Source organism: Anoplopoma fimbria, chromosome 8, assembly GCF_027596085.1.
Source record: "Anoplopoma fimbria isolate UVic2021 breed Golden Eagle Sablefish chromosome 8, Afim_UVic_2022, whole genome shotgun sequence".
Lineage (NCBI taxonomy): Eukaryota > Metazoa > Chordata > Actinopteri > Perciformes > Anoplopomatidae > Anoplopoma > Anoplopoma fimbria.
In genome coordinates, this window is record NC_072456.1 from 22807668 (window position 1) to 22832821 (window position 25154).

At 43.0% G+C, this 25154-nt stretch overlaps 1 protein-coding gene across 1 annotated transcript in view; it reads left to right on the forward strand.

Annotated features, from left to right (window-relative positions):
• The window catches only part of celf5a (cugbp, Elav-like family member 5a), a 187559-nt gene extending 164186 nt beyond the window's left edge, over positions 1–23373 (forward strand). Inside the window, 7 exon segments of the mRNA XM_054603544.1 lie at positions 3018–3164; positions 10251–10395; positions 17455–17658; positions 17975–18061; positions 19815–19958; positions 22693–22856; positions 23345–23373. Coding sequence (XP_054459519.1) covers positions 3018–3164; positions 10251–10395; positions 17455–17658; positions 17975–18061; positions 19815–19958; positions 22693–22820 — 855 coding nt within the window. The 3' untranslated portion in view covers positions 22821–22856; positions 23345–23373.
• Positions 23374–25154: the final 1781 nt, after the last annotated feature.

The window sequence follows — 25154 nt, forward strand, 5'->3', positions numbered from 1 at the left end:
AGCTTGAGACCTGGCGGAGCTACGGTGTTGGACGCTTGCATGAATAAACATAACTGGACACACAGTGACTGATCTACAGAGGGGAAATGACGCATGGAAACGGGATATCATGTGCACATGTGCCGCAAACGACATCAACAAGCATGACAAAGGTCGTGCTCAGTTTTTGTGACAAAACACGTAGTGTGGATACCTCTGAAAGATCTTGCCATGTGTGACTCCCTGGCGCTGATCAGTCGTGTAGTGTTAAAACCACACGGAAAAACAGCGAGTTGTGTCGCGTGAACAGTACAGCCATCTGACAACCTTCAAAAAGTTGTGTAGTGTGAACTTGGCTTTAAGAAAGTACATCTCTAATACATGATGTTATTCCATCTCTTGTTTCTGTTATCGTAGTATCACACAGAGCTCTCAATGGGGCAGTAAAAGTGTTGTTCCAGTGTGACACGATGCTCGCAGCAGGAAGCGAAACAATTAGTCACTCAGCTGGACAGAGTACAGATGTCAGCCAGCTCGACAGTCTGACAATTAATTCTGTCGGCCAGTTAGCCAACCATCTAGCCAACCAGCCTGCCAGCGAGTCAATCACTCAACTAACTAGGCAATCAGCCATTTGGTCAGGCATCCAACTAACCAACTGGCCTCTCACCTACAATCCTTCAAACCTGTGATTCGACCAGCGAGCAAGCCAAGAGTTAAGGGCTTGGGGGGGAATATCGGAGAAAAGTGGGGAGAAAGAGAGGATAAAATCTATACGGTACGATCGAAAGGTCCAGAGCCTGCCTTTGAGCATCTCTGTAGATGTCTTTATTAGCAGAACTCCTGAGACCTTAGTCAGGGGAAATGAAAACATATTAATCAATAATTTAAAAGTAATATTGCTACCATTACAGCTTCCGTTTATACCAACAGTCCAACACAACTCCTGCCAGGTTTAACCCAGATCCAACCCCCCCATAAAATTAAGAAATACCCCATTAACCATTCAAATGCCCCAACCCCCCCAACCTTCAATCCAGGCTACCAGTCACCACTGTTATTGACAACCTTGCACCAATTTCAGGGGGGGCCTCTTATCGTGACTGACACACAACCTTTCTCCGCTGTCAGATCAGAGTAATATTTCGGCCTTTTATATGGATCGATTGGCCGGTTTGGGGGCGCAGAGGGGAGGAGAGGCGGAGCACACAAAAGGTCAACTGTAGTGCTAAATCATTTGAAGATTCTTAATGAAGGGTGTGTGGCAGACACACCTGCTGTTTCATTATCGGGCTGCAGAAAGAGGTAATCGGGTTGATAAGGGGGACGGCTAGCCACAGCCGCAGAAACAAAGAGGGAGGATAAACAGAGTAATGGATGAGGGAGAGAAATTGCCCCTAAAAAGCACCATTTTCCTTGAAGAACACTTACACCAAGGTCAATAGGAACCACCAATTTTGGCTCTTATTTCAAATGGTTGTACATTGCAGATGTTTTAACCTTATCTGTGGGGAGGAGCACCAAGGTTACATATATGTACTGTACCAGAGGGGGGAAAGCTGGGGGAATATATAAAGTATTTATGTCATGCACAGCGAGGCCGCTCTGCCCCGGGTGACTTTGTACATGTTAAACACTGATTGAAAGAACGGAAGGTTTTCTGTCGGCACATGTGCCTCCAGAGCTGTTCACTCAATAAGTAGAATATTTTTATTCTCCACATATCTGTTGGGTTCATGTTTATGTATGCCAGCCACAAAATAAGGAGGCACGATCCTCTGCAATAATACAAACGTGCAATGATGTTGCATCTAGAATGCCCCAAAAAAAAAAAAAAAAAAAAAATCTGACATGCAATTACAGGAGCTCACTAGATATTGATGTTAACACCGGTTGTGGTTGTTGCTAATGAACACGGCATACTAAGAAATCAGAAATAATAACCAGCAGCATTCTTCATGCTCTTGTGTTTTTAAGCCTTTTGTTAGTGGCTGTCTCTAAACACGTGGTAAATCCTAACAGTCACACATGCAAATGATTCCTGAAGTGGCTTTAAAGCCTTTTGGGCATAAAGGGTTGAGATGCTGTAAGACCACTGTTGACTGACTGAGCTAGTGTTAGCATTAAATTCAGGGCAGTGCCTGTTCAAAACATGCCTGTTGAGAAAGGGCTGAATAATTAGTTAACGCTGGGTTTACTTGTTATTATTATTATTATTAGTTAATAGTTTTACTTCACAAAAAAGTTCTGATTTCTTCTGCCATTTCCAACACCAAGATTCCCAGTAAGAGAAAGGGTGAAAAGTAAGACAAAACATAATTTGCCAGGGCCCCCACATCACTAAATCCATCACTACATTTAGTGAGAAATGCACCCAAGTCTTGATCAATTGCTTTCTGAAACACTAGTGAAATAAACTTAGTTGAGGTCATTTCCAACAAGGCATATTGGTCTCTTGGTTTGAACTAAAGTAGAACATGGATGTAATATCAGAATGTTGTTGGTAGTAACGTTATTAGTGTTATAAGTTACTATCAAGTTATACACCAGGAAAGAAATGTTGTATGACACACTGGAACACACACAACTCACAGTCACAGTTACACCAGTGAGATACACTGGTTTGATTCTGCTTCCACTTGGCTACCTGCTTGTGTTGACTCCAGGGACGTGAATAACTGTTTGATTGTAAAGTGAACTTGCATTCAATGAGCAGCAGTCTGGCGGCTGCGGACAACATGCTAAACTCAGGTTGCAAAACCCTGAAGTCCCGCCCCCCCCGACTGCTGCACATAGCGCTGTTTTCTTGTTTATTCAAAGTTTATTAATATTGAATTTGTTGCTTCTCCAAATTGCACCAAATTCGACAATGCACTCCCTTATGTCCCCAGCAGTGCACCCGCCAAGTGTGAAGTAGATCTGATGAGTGTTTCTAGAGAGATGTATTGCCTCCACATGGCTTTAAACATGGCATAAAAATCTGTATTAAATGTTCATGCTGTTTATCTTCTGATTTTCAGTTCTCTCTGCCCCCTCAGGGAGCCTCCTCCAGCTTGGTGGTCAAGTTCGCCGACACAGACAAGGAGCGCACCATCAGACGCATGCAGCAGATGGTTGGGCAGTTTGGCATCTTCAACCCGGCCATCGCTCTTCCCTTCAGCACCTACAGCTCTTACGCACATGCGGTGAGTTGGGCAAGACACACGTAGCACACACACACACACACACACACACACACACACACACACACACACACACACACACACACACACACACACACACACACACACACACACAACAGCTCAAATGGAAAAACATTCAATTCTAGCATACGTTCTGGATGATTACATGAACTATGCATGAGACACATGTAGGAATGAAATTGCAATACAGTAGATCAAGAAAACATCTCTATGATTTGTACAGGTTTACTCACTGAATCAAAACTGTTTGATTGTTCTTCACTCTGCTATAATCATAATCAAATAATGTCATTTTTTATTATATTAACAATGGATTAAATGTCTTTGCCTTTATGAAAGGTGTCGCTCGTGGTGATGAACCCACAGAGAATTATCACTGGACTCTGCAGTTCCCCTCAGCTCTACGGAGACATTTCAGTGTCTTTCAGCACTTTGTTTTGGTTCACTCTCACTGCTATCGTGGCATCGCTTTCAGCTGTAGCAAGCAGTTGTTTAAATGTAAACCACCACATCATCAGGAGATCGAGATAGAGGGCAGTTAAATAAAGGAACAACACTGTTCCTGTTAATCCTAGTAGGTCTTTATTCACTGATACAATCATTATAAAGCAAAGGCAGCATGTGTTTACCTTCAGTAGCTAGCGTAGCATAGAGATGCTAATGCTACTGGTGTGCTTACACATTCTGCTAATTAAAAACGCAGAAATTCTGCCATTGAAATCTGCCGTCATTTATGTAGACAGAGATCATTTTAATTTGGTCAACGTTGTTGTAAGTGGGAATTACCTCGCCGAACTATCATCACCTCCATCAGCACCACTTCTCCGTCCACTCCTTCTCTTAAGCAGTGCTGCTATGCCATTACACTCAGGCGCTCGCTACCCTGAGCACGTAGGCACACACACATTTAGTGAGCGCGTACCCTCCAACCCCTTCATCAGCTTCCCTCTGCCCTCCTACCCCGCCCACCGTAACCCCCTCAGGGCATGGCACTACACACACACACACACACACACACACACACACACACACACACACACACACACACACACACACACACACACACACACAGCAGACCCACGGCTCTTTGATGAGTTCAGACAGCCTATGCAGCCCCTCTCACCATGCAGCCCCCTCTACCTTCTATCACGCTGCTCCCCTACCCTTCCCCTCTCCCCCCCGCTCCCTCCCCCTGTCCCTCCCTCTAGGCCCATGAGATGCTTCAGGGGCCACAGTTGACTCAGAATATTCCATGGGCAACTTATCAGCACACAAACTTTTTTCTCTATCCAAGGCAGCCAAGGCACACACACACACACACACACACACACACACACACACACACACACACACACACACATGCACACAAACACAAAATTAATTTTAAGAAAAGGCTTTCCATCCAGAGATAAAAAAAAAACGCACACTGCATAAATACACATAAACGTCAGCTGAGTATTTATTTACAGAGAAGGGGGGGGAACACAAATCAGTTTTTTTCTGCACTTATTTGGATGATAAAGTTATATATATATTTCTTATTTTTTTGGGTTATTTCTAAATGCCAGAATTAATTGTTGACATTTCCGGGGCTTTATCCATTTCCCTCATTTTCACAACACAGCCACGGGTCCCAATGTGAAACCCACAAATTGACCATCCCAGAGTAATTGCGAGGCCATCTCTCTCTCGTGCTCTCCTCCAGTAAAAACTCCCACCTTCATTACCATTCATGAAATGCAGCCCGTTCCCAGGAAATGTGGAGAAATGCAAATGTTTAAGGGGTGGTGGAGGCAGTGGCGGTCTGCAGAGAGACCATTGTGCCCCGCTCAGGTTGGCCATGACTCTTATTTACTGTGGCAGAGACCCGTGTCGACTCATACAGCAGCACACAAGAGCGTACACACTCACGCGCACAGCGCAGCAAATGTTCTTTCTTTCGCTGTCCTCTCTCTCTCTGTCTCTCTCTCTCTCTCTCGTACACATATATAATTTGACAAAGAGCAGGATGAAGCTAGGAAATTGAGTTCCGAGTGAAAGTAACAAGGGCGCGGGGGATACTTCAGCATTAGAGAGAATCAATTACCATTAAATCTAAAAGGAGGGATTGCACGTATGAGGTTTCTCGACACAAAGATTATACAGCATGAATGATGTTAGTGAAGGTGAGATTCTCCTTGTATTAGTATTATGAATCGCAGACTGTGGGTGCCATGTGCCTGCACATAATGAATTTAGCAAAAAATAAAGCAAGTTGGTGGAGAAACTCCGAGGGAAAGCAACCTTGGAGATAAACTTTTGATTAAGTAATGAGTGCACAGGAGGCAGTTATGGATTATCAGCGAGGCTCTAGTTTTCTTATGACTTATTATAAGACTTATTCAATGAGTTTTAATACCGGTTCAGACTGCTTGGTTCGCAATAATGTGGAATAAAAGGGAATACTAGTTATCTTTAGTGTGGGTGTCCTGCTTGTGCAGCGGTTATGATTACATTGCAGTCATTGGTGCTGGCTGCATGTATGCATGTATGATGTGCAGCCTTGATTCTCCACGTAGCCACCAGGAATGTGCCGAAGTGATACGACAAATGTTTCTTTACTGCAAGATAAAACTGCACACATTCCCCCCAAGACTAAAAAAAAAGGACTTTATCTCCAAAGACACACTACATGTTCGCCCACTCTCCATATACACTGGCCAAGAGAAGAGGAGGTGGCACCGCTAAAGAATACAGACGTAGGGTGAGATGGTATATATATAGCTATAACCAGAGAGTACAGTAAATGGTGAATTCAAAGAGCTACCTCTCCACTACAGCAGTGGATGGGATTATAGAGTTGAGCTGACAGCCAGTAAATTGGATTTTAGTCAAACCAGGAGAAGGAGGGGGCACTGAACACAAATTGGAGGGGGTACAACACTGACAACATATGCCAAAAATGAGAAATGTGCCATTTTCACGATAGACACAGATACTGGTGTGCTCTGACAGGAGACATCCTATTTGCAAAAAGGTGATTTCATAAAAACACAAGCGGGAGGAGAGCGAGCGAGCGAGATTTCCTTGTTTTCATTCCGCCGTTAGTAGTGAGTGATAATAGTTCTCCCATGAATCGCTGAGTGCAAGTAATAAAAAACAGCTTTTATTACCTCTTGTATTTCCCCCCCTTCAAGACACAAACATCATATTTGTACACGATTAGATTTGATTCAAGTCACTTTCACTCAAGCCCCGTCTCTCTGTGCAGACAGCCATTTTAGCTTCCCTCGGTCTCTTTAGGTGGAGGGCTTTTCGTGCACCGTCGGGGGACAACAGAGAGAAGTTTTTACATTTAAAGGCGCCTCCGGCATCGCGCCTCCCCTGTTTAAAAAAAAAAAAAAAAAAAAAAAAGATGCATGGGACTGTGAGTGTGAGATAGATAAATGAGAGGAGAGAAAATGGTTTAACTTGGCACTAATAGTGACAATGTGTGGGCGGATGAGAGGGAGGATGATGACGGTAAACTCACATTAGGAAACATCTCCCCCTGTTGGAGGGACTCTCGTTCAAACAGCAACACGGCACACATGAGAAATGATGGTAACAGATTACTGCATCATTTAGCCGTGCTGTAAAGCCGCCTGCACACACACACACACACACACACACACACACACACACACACACACACACACACACACACACACACACACACACACACACACAGAAGCTTGTGTGTGACCTGGTTTAGCTGCGTTATACTTGTGATGACTAGCTCTGCACACACAACAAAGTGCATCAGATGGGAAAAGGGAAAAAAACTATTCAAATCTTTCTGTGGAAATACAGCCTGCTAGCATGGGGGGGGGGTAACAAATGAGGCCCTTGAGCTTCAGTCTTCTGTCCTCAGTCTTTTAGTTCACCTCATTGACCCACTGTCTCCCTCTCTCTCTCTCATTTTATCAACCTTTTTCACCCGCTCTCTCTCGCTCTATGCATCTCTTTGTCTCTCTCTCTCTCTCTCCGTCCCCGGCTGGTTGGGCTATAAGGGGTCACATGTGACAGTGCTGAGAGTCAGCGAGTCACAGAGCAGCGCTACAGAGATAATTGCCATGTGATAAAGAGGTGATTGCCTGCTGGCACCAGGGGAGAGTAATGCCATCAGGTTGCAATAAAAAAGCAGATGTCTGACACTAAATGAATGCTGCTGGAGCTCGGGCAACTTTCTTTGCTGCCTTTCATCTCACGCGCTTCTCTTTTGTCGTCCCCCCCCCTCCTCCCCTTGTTTCTGTCTGCCTTTTCTTCCCGCTTCCCTTTCTTTTCAAGAGGAAGCGGAAGAAAAAAAAAGGTTGTGCGTCTGTGATGATGAAGACTCAGTTCTGCTCATTCTCCTGCAGAGACATTTGCTATCTGCTTGGGTAGCGCATAAATAAAGAAACGGGAATGGCTTTTTTGAATATAATGCCTTTGTAATTTCGACAAAGAAGGGGAAAAAAAGCATATACATATAAAAAGCAAAATGGAACGACTTTGAATATCTCCGTCAACATAACCGCTCTGCTTTCTCCTCTTTATCTTTTTCTTTTTTCTTTTTTTTTTTCAAAGCCCGTTTGTATTAACCACTACATTCCAACGTAATTATATGCTTGGGTTTCCAATTTGCTGAACTTGAATTTGGAACGAAGCATCATTGAATGCCAGAGTTGTTATCCATGACAGTCTGACGGATGGCATTAAGGATTGCATTATCTAAAACATGCATAGGGAGAAAGGCTAGTCTTCTGGAGACGCTAGCATTAACCACTCCATTATGACTCCGTCCAGGCCCGGGTCTTGTATCAGGCCACACGGACCTCAACAAATAGACTGCAAGCTTATTAGAATCCGCCCAAAGTCCCCGGTCCTTGCTGAAAGCAGCGAGCAGAGCCAGAGAAAGGACACAGAAAAAAAGCTGTGAGTGGTGTGACAGTGTATTTATTCTGTAATACCAGCCCAGTCAGACCCTTCATCCTGAAGTCCAACCCTGCTCACATCCTAATAGGGGGGCGGTCACCGCGTTGCCAAAGCAAAGGGAGCCAAACATCCTCTAGACCTCTTTGTTTGTTTTCTGTGTCACTGCTTTTGTTTAGTTCCTTGCTCCTTTGCTGTCTTTTTGCAGCTTTGCTCCCCCCCCACTTTAAAGGCTCAATTCATCTTATTTGGAAAGGAATGGATGATTCCCATTTGTCACGTTGGAATTATGCAAATGACAAAAGGGCGTTAATAGATAGCAGTGGCGAGGCATGTGGCTAATGGATGAGATGCCAGCGCCGGGCATTCTACAGCGGGACAGCCACTTTCAGGTTACCTGACAGGGGCACTGAGGGAAAATAATTGGCTTTTCCCTTGCAGGGTCCCCATGCAAATACAAGCAGAGTGGCATTCTAAGCCTCCAGTGTCTCACAATATCGTCATTAGTGCCAGTGGCAGAGGAGTTTGATTTCTGCTTATACGAGTCATTCTCAGGCCGCAGCCATCAGCAGCTCCCCCGACACACAGCAGCCATGCAGTATTAAACAGATGCATAGAGAGGTTGGTCCAGCTGTGTTTGTGTTCCTATACCACACGGGTATGCATGGCTACGTAGCCAGCAGAAGTTTGTTGATTCCCCTACTACACAAACCCACTGGTTCACAACCCGCATAAGCCATCGTACAATGATGGATTTTCTTCTGAATTGGGCATTCAGCATGTGGTTTGCATGGGGAGAATTTGAGCTGAGTGCAGAAACTCAAATAGTCTCTATCGCCCTTCATGCATGTTGTGTGTGTGTGTGTGTGTGTGTGTGTGTGTGTGTGTGTGTGTGTGTGTGTGTGTGTGTGTGTGTGTGTGATGAGCGAGCGCAGTGCAGGGCAGTGGTGCATGTGAGCATGAATAAACACTCTGTGGGCAGCATTTGATGGAAAATAGTTTCAGCTCCCACTCATGGTAAGTCGAAATGCAGAGTGAATGAAAGGCTATTGATTTTATCTCTCTGTTGGATCGTCCAATGGGTGAAAATCGACTGCCTTTTCAATTTTCTGACTAACATGCTGTATTACTAACATGGTCTGGAATCTGAGGCGCTACGACCTGCTTTAAAAATATTGTTTCCATGACTCAGGGTTTTGATTCAGTGAAACCTGAAAACAGAAGTACACGGTGCTGTTTGGCAAACGTTTGTCTCCAAAACAGCTTTGCAGTGCCGAACAACTGGTCATTTAATGAAGTTCTAACCCCCCAAAAATGCCTTCTGTGTTGGGCAAAACTAATCCAGAGAACGGTCCAGTGGTTTCGGACTGAATTATACAACAAATCTAATTCTAAACTCCGGATGAATTTCAGTCTCCAATCAGCCATCATTACAAATACATTATAAAAAAAATTGAAATGAGGCAAGGAGAGAAAAACACAGATGTGTCCTTGGGAGAACAGTTGCTCCAGACGGACTGATGTTGCGAATTTCCATACAGCCCAACAGAGTGTTGTGAAGTATGACAATACTAAGGAAAAAAGCGTTACAACTCTCTCTGCAAACTTTGCCTGTTCCCTGAGCACATAGATAATGTCCACATGTCAATGCCTTGATTTGTATGAGCCCAACAGACAGCTATTAAATCGTTTCTGCAGCTGGTGACAGGCTTCCTGCTGGGAGGATAGACAGATTCACTAAACATAGGTTGACAGGCTTCTTTTTTTCTCCCCTTTCTTTTATTCCGCTCCACTTTCTCTGTACTTCCCATGCACTATCCATCCATCAACCTCAACATACATCCCTCCCTCTGTTCTCCCCCTTTGCTACATTTCTCTCTCCTCTCTCCTCTCTCTCTCTCACTCCCGTTCTCCCGTCTTTGTCTGACTCCTTTCCCAACTTACTATATTTTTCATTACCATCTGTCCTCCCCTCACCCTGTTCTCCCTCACACACACACACACACACACACACACACACACACACACACACACACACACACACACACACACACACACACACACACACACACACACAAACACACTCCATCCAACCCTCCTCTCCTCCACCCATCTCTCCGTGTCCCTCTTCTTTAGCTCATGCAGCAGCAGGCAGCCATCATGGCAGCAAGCCACGGAGGTTACCTCACACCCAGCGTGGCTTTTCCCGCCACGCAGATCCACCAGATGGGGGCGCTCAACATCAACAGCCTCCCACAAACCACCATGACCCAGGTGTCGGGTGAGTTTCATCAAGCCCTGGGTGAGCACTTAATTTTCATTCCCTTTCCTCTTAAAAAATGAGTTTGTGTGTGTTTTCATTTGTGGATTAAGTGATGCTACGAGCAGGGTCTCTGGTATGTTTGTGTTAATGTCTAACTGTTCGTGTGTGCCAGTTTGTGTGTGTGTGGGTGTGTGTCTGTACATGCCAGCGATGTTCTTGTAGGTCAACTTTTATTTTTGAATGTGTGTGTGTTTGTGTGTGTGTGTGTGTGTGTTCACAGTGTGAAAATAAAAACTAGAACTGCAGCAAGGCCGAAAGGAAGGGTGCCTGCTGACTGGTTTTCAAACATGATTCCACTGGAGAGAAAGAGAAAGAGAGATGAAAAATACAGTCAATTGGATATGCATTTTTATTTTGTTTGTGAAAGCAGCAAATATTTGGGGGATAGTCGCAGCAGCATAAGGGAATATCAATAAGTAAGTTTACAGATAAGGCGCTAATTTCCCCGTAGTATTTTGACCTTGTGCTTTAAAGCACTTGTGCATGATCTGCATGCAGTTGGTTTTGTTTTCCATAACAAACACCATCCTATGCGGATACATTACAGAGGAAAGGGAAGGACTTTGAAATACCTACCCACTGCATAACATTTGCTTATTCAGCAGTGCTTCGTTTTCCTTGAGACAGAGGAAACTTCAAGATTCTCCACTAAACAAAAGCATGAGTCGAAATAAATAATACAGTATCCAGGTCTTTGTTGTGCTCCGCTCACCTACTTTGTCAACACTGCAGTATTGAGTTTTTAAGGTGATGACTTTGGTAACTTTAAACCAATCACTGCGAGAGAGAGAAAGAGAGAGAGAGAGAGAGAGAGAGAACTGCCATCTGTGCAACAAGGCCTGTTGTAGATCATCTTTAAAGCCATCATAGGAAACCTTACCATAAAGTTGCTGCACTACATCAAATGCTTTCTGCACTGTGGCTCCCTCATGTTAGAATAGTGTTCACTTCTTCATTCACAGACACAAAGAAAGGACAGTTTTATTGTACAAACCCTGTTTTGTTCTGCTTTAGTTACTTCACAACAGTCCATTCAATTACAATAAACAGGACAGAAAGCAGACCAGGTATAGAAATCAATGCTACAGGACCCTTATTAACCTTTCTTTTAACACACATTTGTCCACCTCAGGCCAAATGAATGCATGCACAGAAAGCGTTATGATGGCACATGCTGCACTGCATGTGTTACAGTACATCCGCAGGACTTCCTTTTCAACGTTGTTCAATAAATCTAGAGAGGAGATCCATTTGTCAAATATTCACGGTGATGTTTTCAGTGCAAAGTGTGCACTTTTGGGCGGGCGTAATCAATCAGAGACAGTGATTAAAAATGGAGCTCAGTCTTGCTGAGAAGCCTCTTATTTTGACGGGCAAAGCACTGACAGTACGGCAATTCAGATCTTTGTGTTCTGCATGCATACCTATATTTTGCAACACAATAGTGCTGATGAAAGATTGTGCAACTGTATTGCAAGGACCTCTGTCTTTCTGTCTAAGTGTTTGTGTGTGTGTGTGTGTGTGTGTGTGTGTGTGTGTGTGTGTGTGTGTGTGTGTGTGTGTGTGTGTGTGTGTGTGTGTGTGTGTGTGTGTCTTTGTCCTCCAGTCTGTTTGTATTGTTTGTGCTGTTCTTGTATCTCTTTTGAACTGTAGCCTCTCGAAAACAAAGATCTGTTCCTTATTATAAAGGAAATATTGCTGTATTTTGTTAGATACTCTTTAAAAGCTAAACAAAACTTCTTCTCTATAGGGAAACACAAAGCAATTTAGTATCAATTGGCAATGCCAGGAGCTAACAACTTGGCTTAGGCAAAGAAAAAAAAATCTGTTTTTGTTTGTGATACAAACACTGAAAGGAAAAGAAGAGATCTGTGAATGTGATGTGTGAAGTGGAGCCATTTATTTGCTTGTGGACATGCTTCTGTGTAAGCTACTGTCGGGCTGATTACCTTTTTATTATTGGATGTAATACATTATTAATCCTTGAGAGAAAGCATGGCTTTCGTGAATTCTCAAGGACTTCCATAAATATGAAATGTTTTATTTCCCCTTTTTTCATTCATTAATTTGAATGTGGCTGCCAGCAGCTGCAGGAGTGGTAGTGTAGCTTGCTGCTTTGGTATACAAAGCTATTTTCTCTCCGTCTCCCTTTTCACACTTGTGACTATGACTTATTTAGAGTTCATTGAAGGAATACCACATTACTGGCAAGGCTGTCTGTATAAGTAGGCCAAGAGACTCTGACACCAGAGACTGTAGGATGTCTGCCACAAGTCAGTGGAATTATTCATTGTAATATCTGAATCTGTTTTAGGGTCTGGGAGCAGAGTGCATCTCTTCTTCGACAGAGGTGTAATTTATGTATTAAGTTGTATTATCATCAACCAAATTAGATTTTCAAAACAAATCTATACATTTTGACATTTGGAAACTGCGTCAATTGTACCAAAGCATAAAAGGAAGAAAAGGTTAATATCCCCTTTCCTTCCAAAATGAGAGCAATTGCCAATTGACAGTTAGACTACCGCCTTTCTGAATTACCTACACGGCTCCGCATTAACATAAAGCTCCCATAGTAGCTTAATTGATGGAAAAACCTGCCTGATCTTGATGTAAATGTGTGACATTAATCCTGTATTTAAATGATCAGTATAACCTCTGCAACATGAAAAAAAATCTTGTTTGTGACAGTGAGCCGAAGCACAACAAAGAGGCTCAGAGGTTAAGGGTGTTACTCTGAAAACAATGAGACATCCATTTGATCAACAGATGCAAAGCATTTAAGCTTGATGGTGCATAAGCCGTTTGCCAGATGGTTCAGCTGATTAGAGCATGTATCCTTACAATGATGCATGATGATGCTTTTTGAAAATAATGTTCACCAGGTGCCGCTCCCTGAGCACCGCAGAAGAAATAAAAGTTAAACAAAAACAAGGGTGGGAGAGAGAGAGAGAGAGAGAGAGACAGAGTAACGGGAAGAGAGAAAGAGAGGGGGAGATAAAGAGGGTGAGGGAGGAGAGGAAGGGAGAAATTTAGAGAGATGCGGATCCTGCTGTGTGTATGTGATGAAGAACACATTGTGTCAAGGATGCTTTGTTAGGATGTGAGAAGTGTGTAATCAAAGTCACTCTTAATGTTCTGTTGCATGGTACTGCTCTACTCTGAAGTACATATTACACAAAATATACTGCAGATGCTTTACAGCCAGAGACAGCCCACTCACAGGCAGCTGGATGTGCCACAGCATCCCTGCTTAATTCGAGCATGGCTACATCATTAATGCAGAGCACTTCCACGGTGACGAACACCATGAGCTGTTTGACATAGTGATCCCTCTCAATATGTGCACCTGTCCTCCAAGACATGCATGTCTCGTACATGTTATTTACCGCACAAAAGCAGCAGCCCGCAGTGAAAGGCTGAAACAGAATCATCGCACATCAATCTGCAGTTCCCAAACACTGCAGCTTAAACACACAAGAGGAACACCTGATTTGGTGTGAATGACTCTGCAGACCTGTGCTTTACAGAGTCATGGACTTTCCCAGGTATTTTCTTTTTTTTTAATTGTTGAGACTAGCTTCCACTTCAGCCAGAGATGTCTTATGGCTGTACAGAGTTGCATCATCAGCGTACAAGCACATTCTCACTAAGATTAACAAGTTTATCAGTGAAGATGACAGAAAGGAGGACAATTTAATACATTAAATGAGGTACTAATCCTATTCTACCCATGAAGGAATCCCTCAAATTTCAGAGTATAGATCAAGCCCACATAATTGTTTTTTGTTATGATATCAGCAAGTCTTAAATTAAAACTCAAAGTCCCTGAAAACTTGACGTTAAATCTTTACTGCCTAGTATATCCATAACTTAATAAGCAAAAATAAGAGTACAAATGTAATCATATAATTTGTGTCAGCAGGACTGTGTAGGTGTTGGTAATTGACAGTGGCCTGGCTGTTGACTCACAAAAATTCAGATTGAGAAAATAGGTTTTCAGGGCCTTAAGTGGAAAGACTCTATATATCTTATCAGAACTCAATGACATTTTTTATAAGAGTGACCTTATAAACGCAAAACAGGCAATTTAGAATTGTATTTTGATGTGCATTTTAATATATACTAGACAATAAAACAAATTATTTGGCTATATTTTCTTCACAAATATTTATAGGTAATCTAAAGGGCAGTGTTCAAAGTCACATCGTTTTTCTTGGTATACCAACTGGGCCTCTGAAAAAGCTGCCCTTCCCATATTCAAAATGTATTATTCATACTTCAAGGAGCAGACAGACATTTTCTCTTTGAGTCTAAATGCATCACATTTTAAATCAGTTAGATGAAAGCATCTGTTTTGAGTGCTTATTACTTGCTCCAGCGAAATACGGTCCTTGTGCTGGTAATGACTGCACTCTCCAGTATGGGTATAGCGTTGCTCGTTGATTTGAATGCCTAATTAGCATAATAAATGCTTCTGTCGCATGTGAAGACTTCTCTGGTGAAGCAGTCGTGGCTAGGAGCAAATCAACAGTTTTTCTCTAAGAAGCAGCCTCCAAGAATATGAATGTAATTCTGCTTCCATAACATATATATGTGTGACATACACATATTCATACTGTTTTGCAGTGCAGGCCTCTTTCTCGCTGTAATAAGAGTAGAGAGGTGATAGTTAAGAGCTAGCTGTATGGAATATATAATCGACTGTGCGGTATTTTCGTATTCACCCATGCCTTGGTGGGGAACAACATGTCATTATTACAGGCCAATGCACGCAGCACACACTGACATCCCACACTCTTGCGTGTGCGTTGTTAGCAGACTATGAATACAATTTCCCCACAATGCAAGAACTATATGTCCACTGAGGTATAAAATGAAAATGTCTTGTTATTTTCTAGTTCAAGATAGTAGGAAATACTTCCCCCCATTTCCACCGAGGAGAACATTCTCAGGGTGCGCTCATGTTGTATATTGGGTCATTGTGACAGTGAGGATAAAGATGATGACTAGGCTACATAAATGGCTTTCTCATGTAATCGTTGTTTTATTGGCCATGGTGTTGCTTATTGTCTTTTTTTCCCTTATATCATGAACCCATTTTGCGGTCCAATACATGTATTTCCCAGCTACTGTAGTGTTCGTTACCATTCAATTTAGTTTAGTTATTGTGGATAAATGTTTCAGAGCTTTGCCTCACTACAATATCAATGCTTTCTTTATTACACATGTGATTTTTATGCTCATTCCCTGCTGTGACATTTCCAGCGTGATACCCTGACTGGACCCGGTGGCCTCAATATATTACTTTTGCCGCGTGTTCTCCTTTACCAGAGATGCCGTGTCCAGCTGCTGACCCGAGAACTTACATTATCGCGTGTAAAGGGGTCCACACAACCACCTACCACTACCGCCGCTGCTCCTACGATCACTGCAACTGCAACGCATACATAGACGCCCGCTCCCACGGCACTGCTAAGCCTTGGAAAATGAATTTGCCTGATGATGGAGAGGGTGCATTATCTGGCGGTACAGTAGAGTGCGTGTGGCCCGAGCAGACTAGCTGTCTCTAGCCCTCAGAATAGGAGCGGCGGTCTCCTGGGTCCTGGTGGGAGAATGGGCTGAAGCTGCAGTCTAATTCATCACGGCTCCGCAGGAAACAAGCAATCGTGGGGGAGGCTTCAAAAAAAAAAAAAAAAAAAAGAAAGAAAAGGGAAACCAGCGCAAAAGACACAACAGCTCTCACTGGACCCGAGCAATTCCCCCGGTCACTGCAGTTGCTTGCCGGACTGTCAGCCTCCTCATGACTTAAATGAGAGAGAGAGAGGAGAGGGGAGAAGGAAAGGAAATATAGTAGGTGAAGAAGAAGAAACGCAATTCCATATGGATATGTAGATGATATTACTCAGTGGTGGGAGGTTTGAGCGAGTGATGTACAGCATATTTACCGTGGCATTAGCATAAATCTCCTCCGCATGCTTTGTGTATACGCGACGTGATTGTTTACCCTATCTGGACCACCTCTCACAGGGGGGTTCTTTACTCAGGCACCAGATTGTGAGGATATGGCCTGCTGGAGGGTTTCCGTGACAACCTGGGCTCTCCGTCCAATCACGGCGAGGGTTTCCAGATTGAGAGGTGGTCCTCGGGGGAGCTGTACTTCAACGAGCTTCGGATGCTTTGCCACGGAGCGGCCCTTTTAGAGAGACCATCACACAGTGAGATTCTGCTCAAAATGGGCACTTTGATGTTCCTGGCATAATTGGAAACACTTTCCAAAGGAGGGTCCTTTTAAAATGCATTGAATGGGAGAGGACAGGGAGCATCCAATTTCAATTCCACTCATGAAGCATCTTGCAGCTGCCTTTCAGGCGTGTACCATATATGTTATGACCCACCCATTTGTCAAACTGCCAACTGTTGTTATTTTGCTTTTCCTTATTTTATGATGTATAAAAAATAAGATGCATCTTTTTTTGTTTTTGCTACCCGCTCGTTCAAGCGAATCTCCCTCTGTAATCTCCTTCTATTTAGCCCAGATCTTTGTTCCTTTTTTTCTTTTTCTTTTTTTCTCCCCCTCCTCTCTGAAGTTGCATAGTGGTTTCATCATCCTGAGCAGTAGGAGCCAGCAGGGTATCGCACAAACACTACGGACAGGCTCATTTTTCACAGGTTGACTTCCCAGCTATTCTGCAGGATGTGTCACGACAAACGGCGGATATGTGACAGACTCACGTCGCACCCGTGTCCTTGCATTATAGAGGAGACGCAGTGCTTTGTGTGTTGGTGCTGCCTGTGTGTGTGTGTGTGTGTGTGTGTGTGTGTGTGTGTGTGTGTGTGTGTGTGTGTGTGTGTGTGTGTGTGTGTTGATCTACTTGTCTTTGGGCGTGTTTACTCTGTATGAAAAGCATGTCTGTATGTGAACACCTACGTCCTAAGACATTACAACTGTTTTTGTAGTATTATGTGGATAGAGCCAGTAACTGTAAAACATTTTTTTGTTGTTGTTCCCAGCAGGCCTCAGTTCTCCACCAGCCAACATCAGCACGCCCAGCATCGTCACGCCACTCGTCAACGGCTTCACCGGCATCCCTCATCAGCCCAACGGACACCCCGCGGTGGAGACCATGTACACCAACGGCCTGCCGCCCTACTCCACCCAGAGCCCCACCGCGGCCGACACCCTCCAGCAAGCCTTCACCGGAGTGCAGCAGTACACAGGTATAAGACAGATTTTCTTTTTTTGATTTTTTTTTTAACAATATGCCGTAAATGCTTAATGCTTAAGCAGCTACGAGACAATTACTGAGCGCTGTGTGAGCGTGAGGCTGCATGTGTTCAGATAGCGACGGACGGCGCCTTAGAACATAACATCAGAGAGCCTTTGATTACACATGTTACGCTTGTGCGATCGACCTTAAGCATCCTTGACATCGTTCTCTGTTGGATCCCCGTTTTTACGCTCTCCCCCCACCCCCCTCTCTGTCTCTCTCTCTCTTTCTCCATCCTTTCTCTCCCCCCCTCCCTCTCTCTGCAGCGATCTACCCAGCCACCACGCTGACTCCCATTGGCCAGACGCTGCCCCAACCACCCCAGGTCATCCAGCAGCAGCAGCAGAGAGAAGGTGAGGGTGAGAGAACATTATTACTTTCTACACTTACACACATCTCATCCCGTGTAATAGACATATAAAGGAGATGAGCATGAGAAAGCGATATTACTTTAGCACCGTGCACGCCTCCTTCTGTGAAATGCTTATATAAAGAATGTGAGGGTGAGAGTAGAATATTGCTTTAACTCTGTTCACATCTCACTCTCTGTAATAGATAAGTAAAGTGGAACAATATCACTAAATGGAGTCCACATCTTATCTTAGGTATACAGTATGAGGATGAGGGAACAGGGTTAAACCGATTACATTATTCTGTACATCTTGAAAATAGGCTGCATATAATCTACATAGGCCCATGCTTCTTTTTTTTTTTTTTTTTTTTCATAAGATATAATTAAAACTTATATAATGAAATCCCTAGCTGTGAGAATAATGTCACTGCAACCCAGATGGAACAATTAAAATAATGAAAATGTAGAAAGTAGGGTTACAAGAAAATTGCGGCAGTTTACTTGAAGATAAAGTAACTCACAATGTAATGTGATGGTTTGCACTCAAACCTACTGCAGGTTCACATTCAGGTTGACGTTTAATGTGCAGAGAATGACTAACAGCGTTTTATTTTCTTATTGACTATGGGTATGTGTTTTCCAATATTAGAGAAAACTGTGTCAGACAGGCGGTGAAAGTGTGATTGAAGACCTTATGTGAAGCAATCAAGCCCTCTGTTTTACATCATGTACATGAGAGAAATCATTTTCTTTCTTTCTTTCTTTTTAAACGTTGTAGCACTTTCTATGACGCCCATGTCTACAGTGCATTCCAAAAATAGTTATAAGGCGTGCTTATACCACCGTATAATTGGAGTTATAAGCACACAGATGAATTCCTAATTCTTTAAAACTATAATCATAACACATGATAGAGCATTTTATGGTTGTAATACATAATGATATTTCTTCAATGCATTATAATCACTGTTATAATGCATTATGATGTGATTTTAAGTTACTCAAAGTGGTCATTTTCAGTTTTAAGAATGAAAAGTATCATTAAATCTTTGCAAGAAAAACAAACTAAATGTTTTAAAATACAAAAATCTTGCAAAAGACAAACGGTTATGAAGAATTATGATTCTTGAGCTTGTAAGTCATTATAAAATGATTTAAAATGTGCTTTGTTTATTATTATAAATCATTATAAATATATATGAGTGCATATAATGATACTATACAGTGCTTTAAGCACATGTATGTTCAGGAAGTGTATTTGTAATGCATGTATTATATATGTGTCATAGAAAGTGTTAACTAAAACTCTTTATATTCATTTTTATTAATCAAATTTGATTTCCTTTGCGGCACATTGATCAAATTACAGATAGTTGCTTGATGGAAAATCTTTGATCTGTCATCTAGATTTTCTCGTTGGTATTCATATTTTGATCAGAAGAGCTTTTTGAAATGTAAATAGAAAATCTGAATCCTCTCTCATCCGTTCAGTATCAGCAAATCTATGCTAAAACTTTTTTTCCTCCAATTTATCTTTACGTGTTAAAGAACAGTTATGTGTTATCACTGATAATGTCACAGACATCCTGGAAATCTATTTCTACTTATCTTAATTTAGTCGACACGAGAGACTTCATAGATCAAAATGACAAATTCACATCCGTCTCTCTCCATCCCTCGCCCACCAACCCTCTCTCTCTCTCTCTCTCTCTCTCTCTCTCTCTCTCTCTCTCTCTCCCTCTCTGTGTCTTCAGGCCCGGAGGGTTGTAACCTGTTCATCTACCACCTGCCACAGGAGTTTGGAGACAATGAACTCATGCAGATGTTTCTGCCCTTCGGCACCGTCATCTCTTCTAAGGTCTTCATGGACCGGGCAACCAACCAGAGCAAGTGCTTCGGTGAGTTACTCACTGACAGTCACACGCAGCTATGGAGTAGAAAACCTCACAGTTATGTCTTTGGTTATATCTTTTGGTGCTCAGGCCTCTACTGTGAATTCTGATACGAGAAGAAGAAGAGAGCAATACTGGGGGAAATATACTCACCCTCTATTTGCATGAATACACTCCAGGGAAATGTATAATGGATGTTTTTAAGGAGTTGGACACACAGCAGTGTGCTCTTGCACAAAACAAAATTTGTTTTCGCGGTCTGATCTCTTATAGTTTTCCTAAAATATTCAGACATTTGTGGGTGTTGTGTAAAAACTCACAGCCGAGGTGCGAAGCTTCATCGTGTAAGTTTCATTTTCAAGTTTTTATTTTCATACCGCGCTCCAAACTATTTGTTAAACAAATATTCTCTTAGCTGCTGAAGATTGTGATGCTGTTTGACAGCACCCAGACACGGTAGATTGAAGGATCTTACCCCTGACTGACTGACCTGAATTTGCATCTTGATGACTGTTGTGTTTCGGCACCAGTGCTGTAGAAAAATGTGCTGAATACATGGCAGCCGAACTCGCCATGATGCAGTCGATCAGAGCCCATGTCCTTGTTTCTGCTTGGCAGCTGTGTGACCTGAAAAGCTGGAGGTGCTGCATCAGCATCCACATCACCGTTCTGTAACCCCAATATCTGTCAATACCCTCAGTGCCGAGGCTGATTCACACACCGCCGCGCCTCCCGTCCCATTTAGCTCCGTCAGCCAACACACACCAACAAGCCCCAGGGCTTATAACAACTTTGAGGAGACAGCCAGCAGGGATGGCGATGGGGACGGGGGACGGAGGGACGGAGGGAAGGGGGGAGGAGGATGGCAAAGGACAATTATGGATCAGCATTTGTTTTCACTTCAGGGAACAGCAGAACCCTGGGCAAAATTGATCGCCCGGTCCCGTCTCCCTGGGGGGACTTAATAACATATAAATTCATGAAAGAAGAGCTATTTGCAGTATTGACTTATACACTATGCATTTACAACATAATGTTAGGGCTGGGGAAACAGGGAGCACGCTGGTGTAATTAATCTAGAGAGGCGAAAGAGGGGATAAACTTAGATTGATGGCGAGCAGAAGACAAGGAAACACGGAGCGAGAGATAAAGCACACTTGTAACGTGTGACAGGACTGAGCGGAGGGGCTTACAGCTCTAAGCCTGCATCTCCTCTCCATCTCATCTCCACCCACAGCCGACCAACGTGTTAACCTGATGGAGGGTGAGCAGGTCACCTCCTCTCCCTGCCTCCATACTTTCTTCAGACCCGCACTCGGTCCTCCCCCCGTGCCGCCCGAGCCTTCGCCCCTAATGGGCCAAACCCGGAGCCAAGCGGGGCCAGGCGGACATCTCTCCCAGGTGGGCCGTGAAGGCGGAGAGGCTCCTGCTGTTTTTTCACGGGTCGTCGGCTGCTCCTAATGACACCGCAGACACAGGGGAGCGCATCAGGCGGAGACACACTCCACTGCAGTTTCTGGTCACTGAATCCTCAAGGCTTTATTTTTACACATGATGAAAACAGGATGTTCAGCATAGGTTCGAGGAGGAGGTTATCTTGAGGGAATCGCAGACTTGTCTCCCCACGATGAACTATGTTTGCTCTTGTTTTGGTCAAACTGCTTTTGAACAGGGATGTGTGCTCATTCATGTTTTTGTATTTTGGGGCTTTCCAGCGATGTCAGGAAGATATCTTGGGAATTATATGAAGTAAAAAAAAAACTGATTACAAAAATAAAAAAGTTACAAAAGTAACAATTTATATGGGATAATCTTTTTATATCCCATCACCACAATCTAAAACCTGACAGATCCATCTTTCTTAGCTTTCAAAATATTCTGGACAATCCATTCTCTCTCATACCCTTTTTCCAGCAAAATTAGCACATATATGCAGGTTGTTTTTACACACATGAAACCCTAAAATAGGCGATAGACTCTATTCCCATTGCCAGGAGACGAGTAACCTTTCTTAACTACGTGCCACCTTCAACGTCTCGCTCCAGGAAACTGGGGTTGGTTAACACTTAAAATACAGCAGTAAACCAACAATGACCATTTTGATGAGTTTTATTTAGTTTGTTGGGGGGTTTTACAACGGTCCGTTAGGTAAAAATACTGGTTATTTCATTCTGGAAGCTTTGAGGAGCGTATACAACCGTATACTTTTACATCAAAACCAGAGCTGGTGATTGAGGGAACTGTTGAAAGACAAAACAAGCGCGCCAGAAAAGCGGCAGAAATTTGCGAGTTCACCCGGGTCTCGTGTGTCCATCACTGCCGATCGGAGCTGAAGCCAATAACTACCTGTGACCACTGCAAAGCCATTTGTCCTGGGAATGAAACCTTTCTCACTAAAGACAAAAGCCAGATGTTATCAGATGTTTGTGAGGTTTTTCTTCAATGAGTAACCGACTTCACATGCCTCCCTGAAGGATCACAGAACTTCCTGTGATGACAGTGATGCTTTATGACAGTAAAGAAAAAAAGTCCCACGATGTTCGCTTATTTCAGCTGTTGCTCAAAGTTCATTGAGGAAGTTGTGCAACAAGAAGCAGCTGGTGAAAATCCAACTGTTACACTGGTGTTGATTATGTACACATAAAAAAAAAAAACGTGTGTATATAATCACTTAAATTCTTCATACACTCGTAAGAATCTTAATTCTCATCCGGTCTGATGAACTTGTTCTTCTTCACAGGTTTCGTGAGCTTCGACAACCCTGCTAGTGCACAGGCAGCTATTCAAGCCATGAATGGCTTTCAGATCGGGATGAAGAGGTTGAAAGTCCAGCTAAAGAGACCGAAGGATGCCAGCCGCCCTTACTGACACAGCCTACCTTCAGTATTCATTGCAGCAGCACAGGTGAGCCAGCAAAGTGTCAAAAGCCCTGTCACCGGTCCAACATTTAGAGCCGCAATGTTGTTTCTGTCGAGGCTGAACATTTAACTCCGGTTGACAGAGCTGATGGTCAAACGTTGTCCTCCCTACTTCTTCAGAAAGCCTGAATTTTAGAGCTTATTTATTAGACGAATACACATTAAATATGTTCCGTGAATGTGAAGCTGAATTATTTAACGATTCTAGAGTTTCAGTTTCTGCAGACATGTAGAAACCATAAGGTTTGATTTCATCTGCCTCACAGCGGGCGTATTAATTATGAGAAAATCTGTCATTATGGTGATTGACAAAGATTGATTGGGGTGCCAGTGTGGGTTAGCTCTCTCCAGACCATTTCACTGATATAATAGAGCCATATTGAACTATCCAAAGTTTAAAGAAATGGATCTTTGGAATGACAGCTTAATGAGCAGTGAGATCTGACATTGCCCTTCTCTCTTCTACTTTTTCAGGTTTTAGAGGACACGTGAAGATATCTCGGAGGAGTGAAACTTTTTTTCTTTGAAAAAGCAAAATATGTTTTAAAAAAAAAAATCAACACATAAGGAATTTTTGAAGACATATCAGCATTTACTTATGAAGATATAGGTTACGGCGGAAAAAAAGAAGATGCGAAAAAAAGAGGAGGCGGCGCTTCACCGGGGGACTTAACAGTAACAGATGGCACAGTGCAAGAAAGACGAGAAGAAAAAAAAAAAACTGAAAAAAGATGTGATGAGACTGAACAACAGAACTTTTTCTTGTTGAGACTTGAATTGTTAATTAAGCAACAAACTAACAAACAAAAAAGCAGCAACAACAAATAGATTTCTATATACATATTATATACACATATATATAAGGGAAGAGGCGCTTGTGGCTTTTACTGTACTGGACAAATGAGGGTTAAAACTTGAAGATCAAGAAAAACAGTGGAAAAAAAGAAGCTATTCTATTCGTCCACTGACAGACTTTCTTTCTCTTTCCCTCTTTCTCTTATTCTCTCACCGTCTCTCTCAGCAAGCGCAGAACTATGACTCTTGGAGGTCACTGAGGTTTCCATTAGCAACAGTAGAACTGCAAATCTTTCACCCCTAAGGGACCAAAGGACCAAACATTTTTATTGTTCTGAACAGTAATATATAGTATTAAATGATACTAATACTACAAAACTACTACTAATAATATTACAAGTTAAACTTAAGAAGAAATACTAGCTTCAGGTTTGAAAAAAAAAAAAAAGAGGAAATGGGTTTTGGTTTGTTTTCCTTTTACATTTATAGCTACTGGGTTTAAGGAATATTAAAACAAAACAGAAAAAAAAATGTATAAAGCTATACTATTTTAGTGGCGTAGAATATGTGGGTTAGACATTGTTTCGGGCATGTTCAGATAATCTTTCTTTTGCCACTCATTGCTTCATCTGCGTCACAGCATTTCATCTCGGAGGTGTGATGTGTCGCTGTTATTGTGTCAGTAGAAGAAGAAAAGAAAAAAAAAAAAAAAAACAGTCCTGTAGTGCCAAAAAGTAAGCGACACAATAACAGCCTCTCACTGCTCCACACTGTGTGCAGCCATGAAACCCGCTCGTCTGCTGCTCTCGTCAGGCGCTGTGCAGTTCCATAATTGAAGCCGGAGCAATTCCACGTCTTCATTAAAGCCGTTGATATCGCAGATAATCTGACCATAAAGCACTGTGGTAAAAAGTGACACCCGGCTGAGCTGGATGCACAGCAGTAAAAACAGCACAGCAAATCGTAACTGCTTAATAAAATATACAAATGAGCTCGACAGCAGTTGTAAAAAAAAATAAAAAATAAAAAAAAAAGAATAAATTCCATCGGGGTGTCACAGTGGTCCCTGCCGGGTCGTGCCCTCCCCGCTGCCAGGCTCCTCCAGCTGTTCTCAGCAGGCGAGGGCAGACCCCCCCCACCACCACCACTTTCTCCTCCCTTTCTCTCGCTCCACACCTCACCTCCAAGTGCCAGCATATTTCTCTCTTAATAGGGACCATCAGTTCACGGGGGCCGAGAGCTAACCCACAGCATAATTAGGATAATGATAATATTGATCAGATGGGGAGCAGCACCGCGGGGCAAGAGATGAGCAATCAATTATGCATTGGCATTTTTGAATGAATTGACTGAGTGACAGAGTCCATGTTTTCTCCTTCCAACTACTGACCACAGTCTCAGAGGGGACCCCCCCCCCGAATCTGACAGAGGCAGCATATCCTGTGGGACACGTCGAAAAGGCACTTAATTCTACGCTATCATCGCTAAA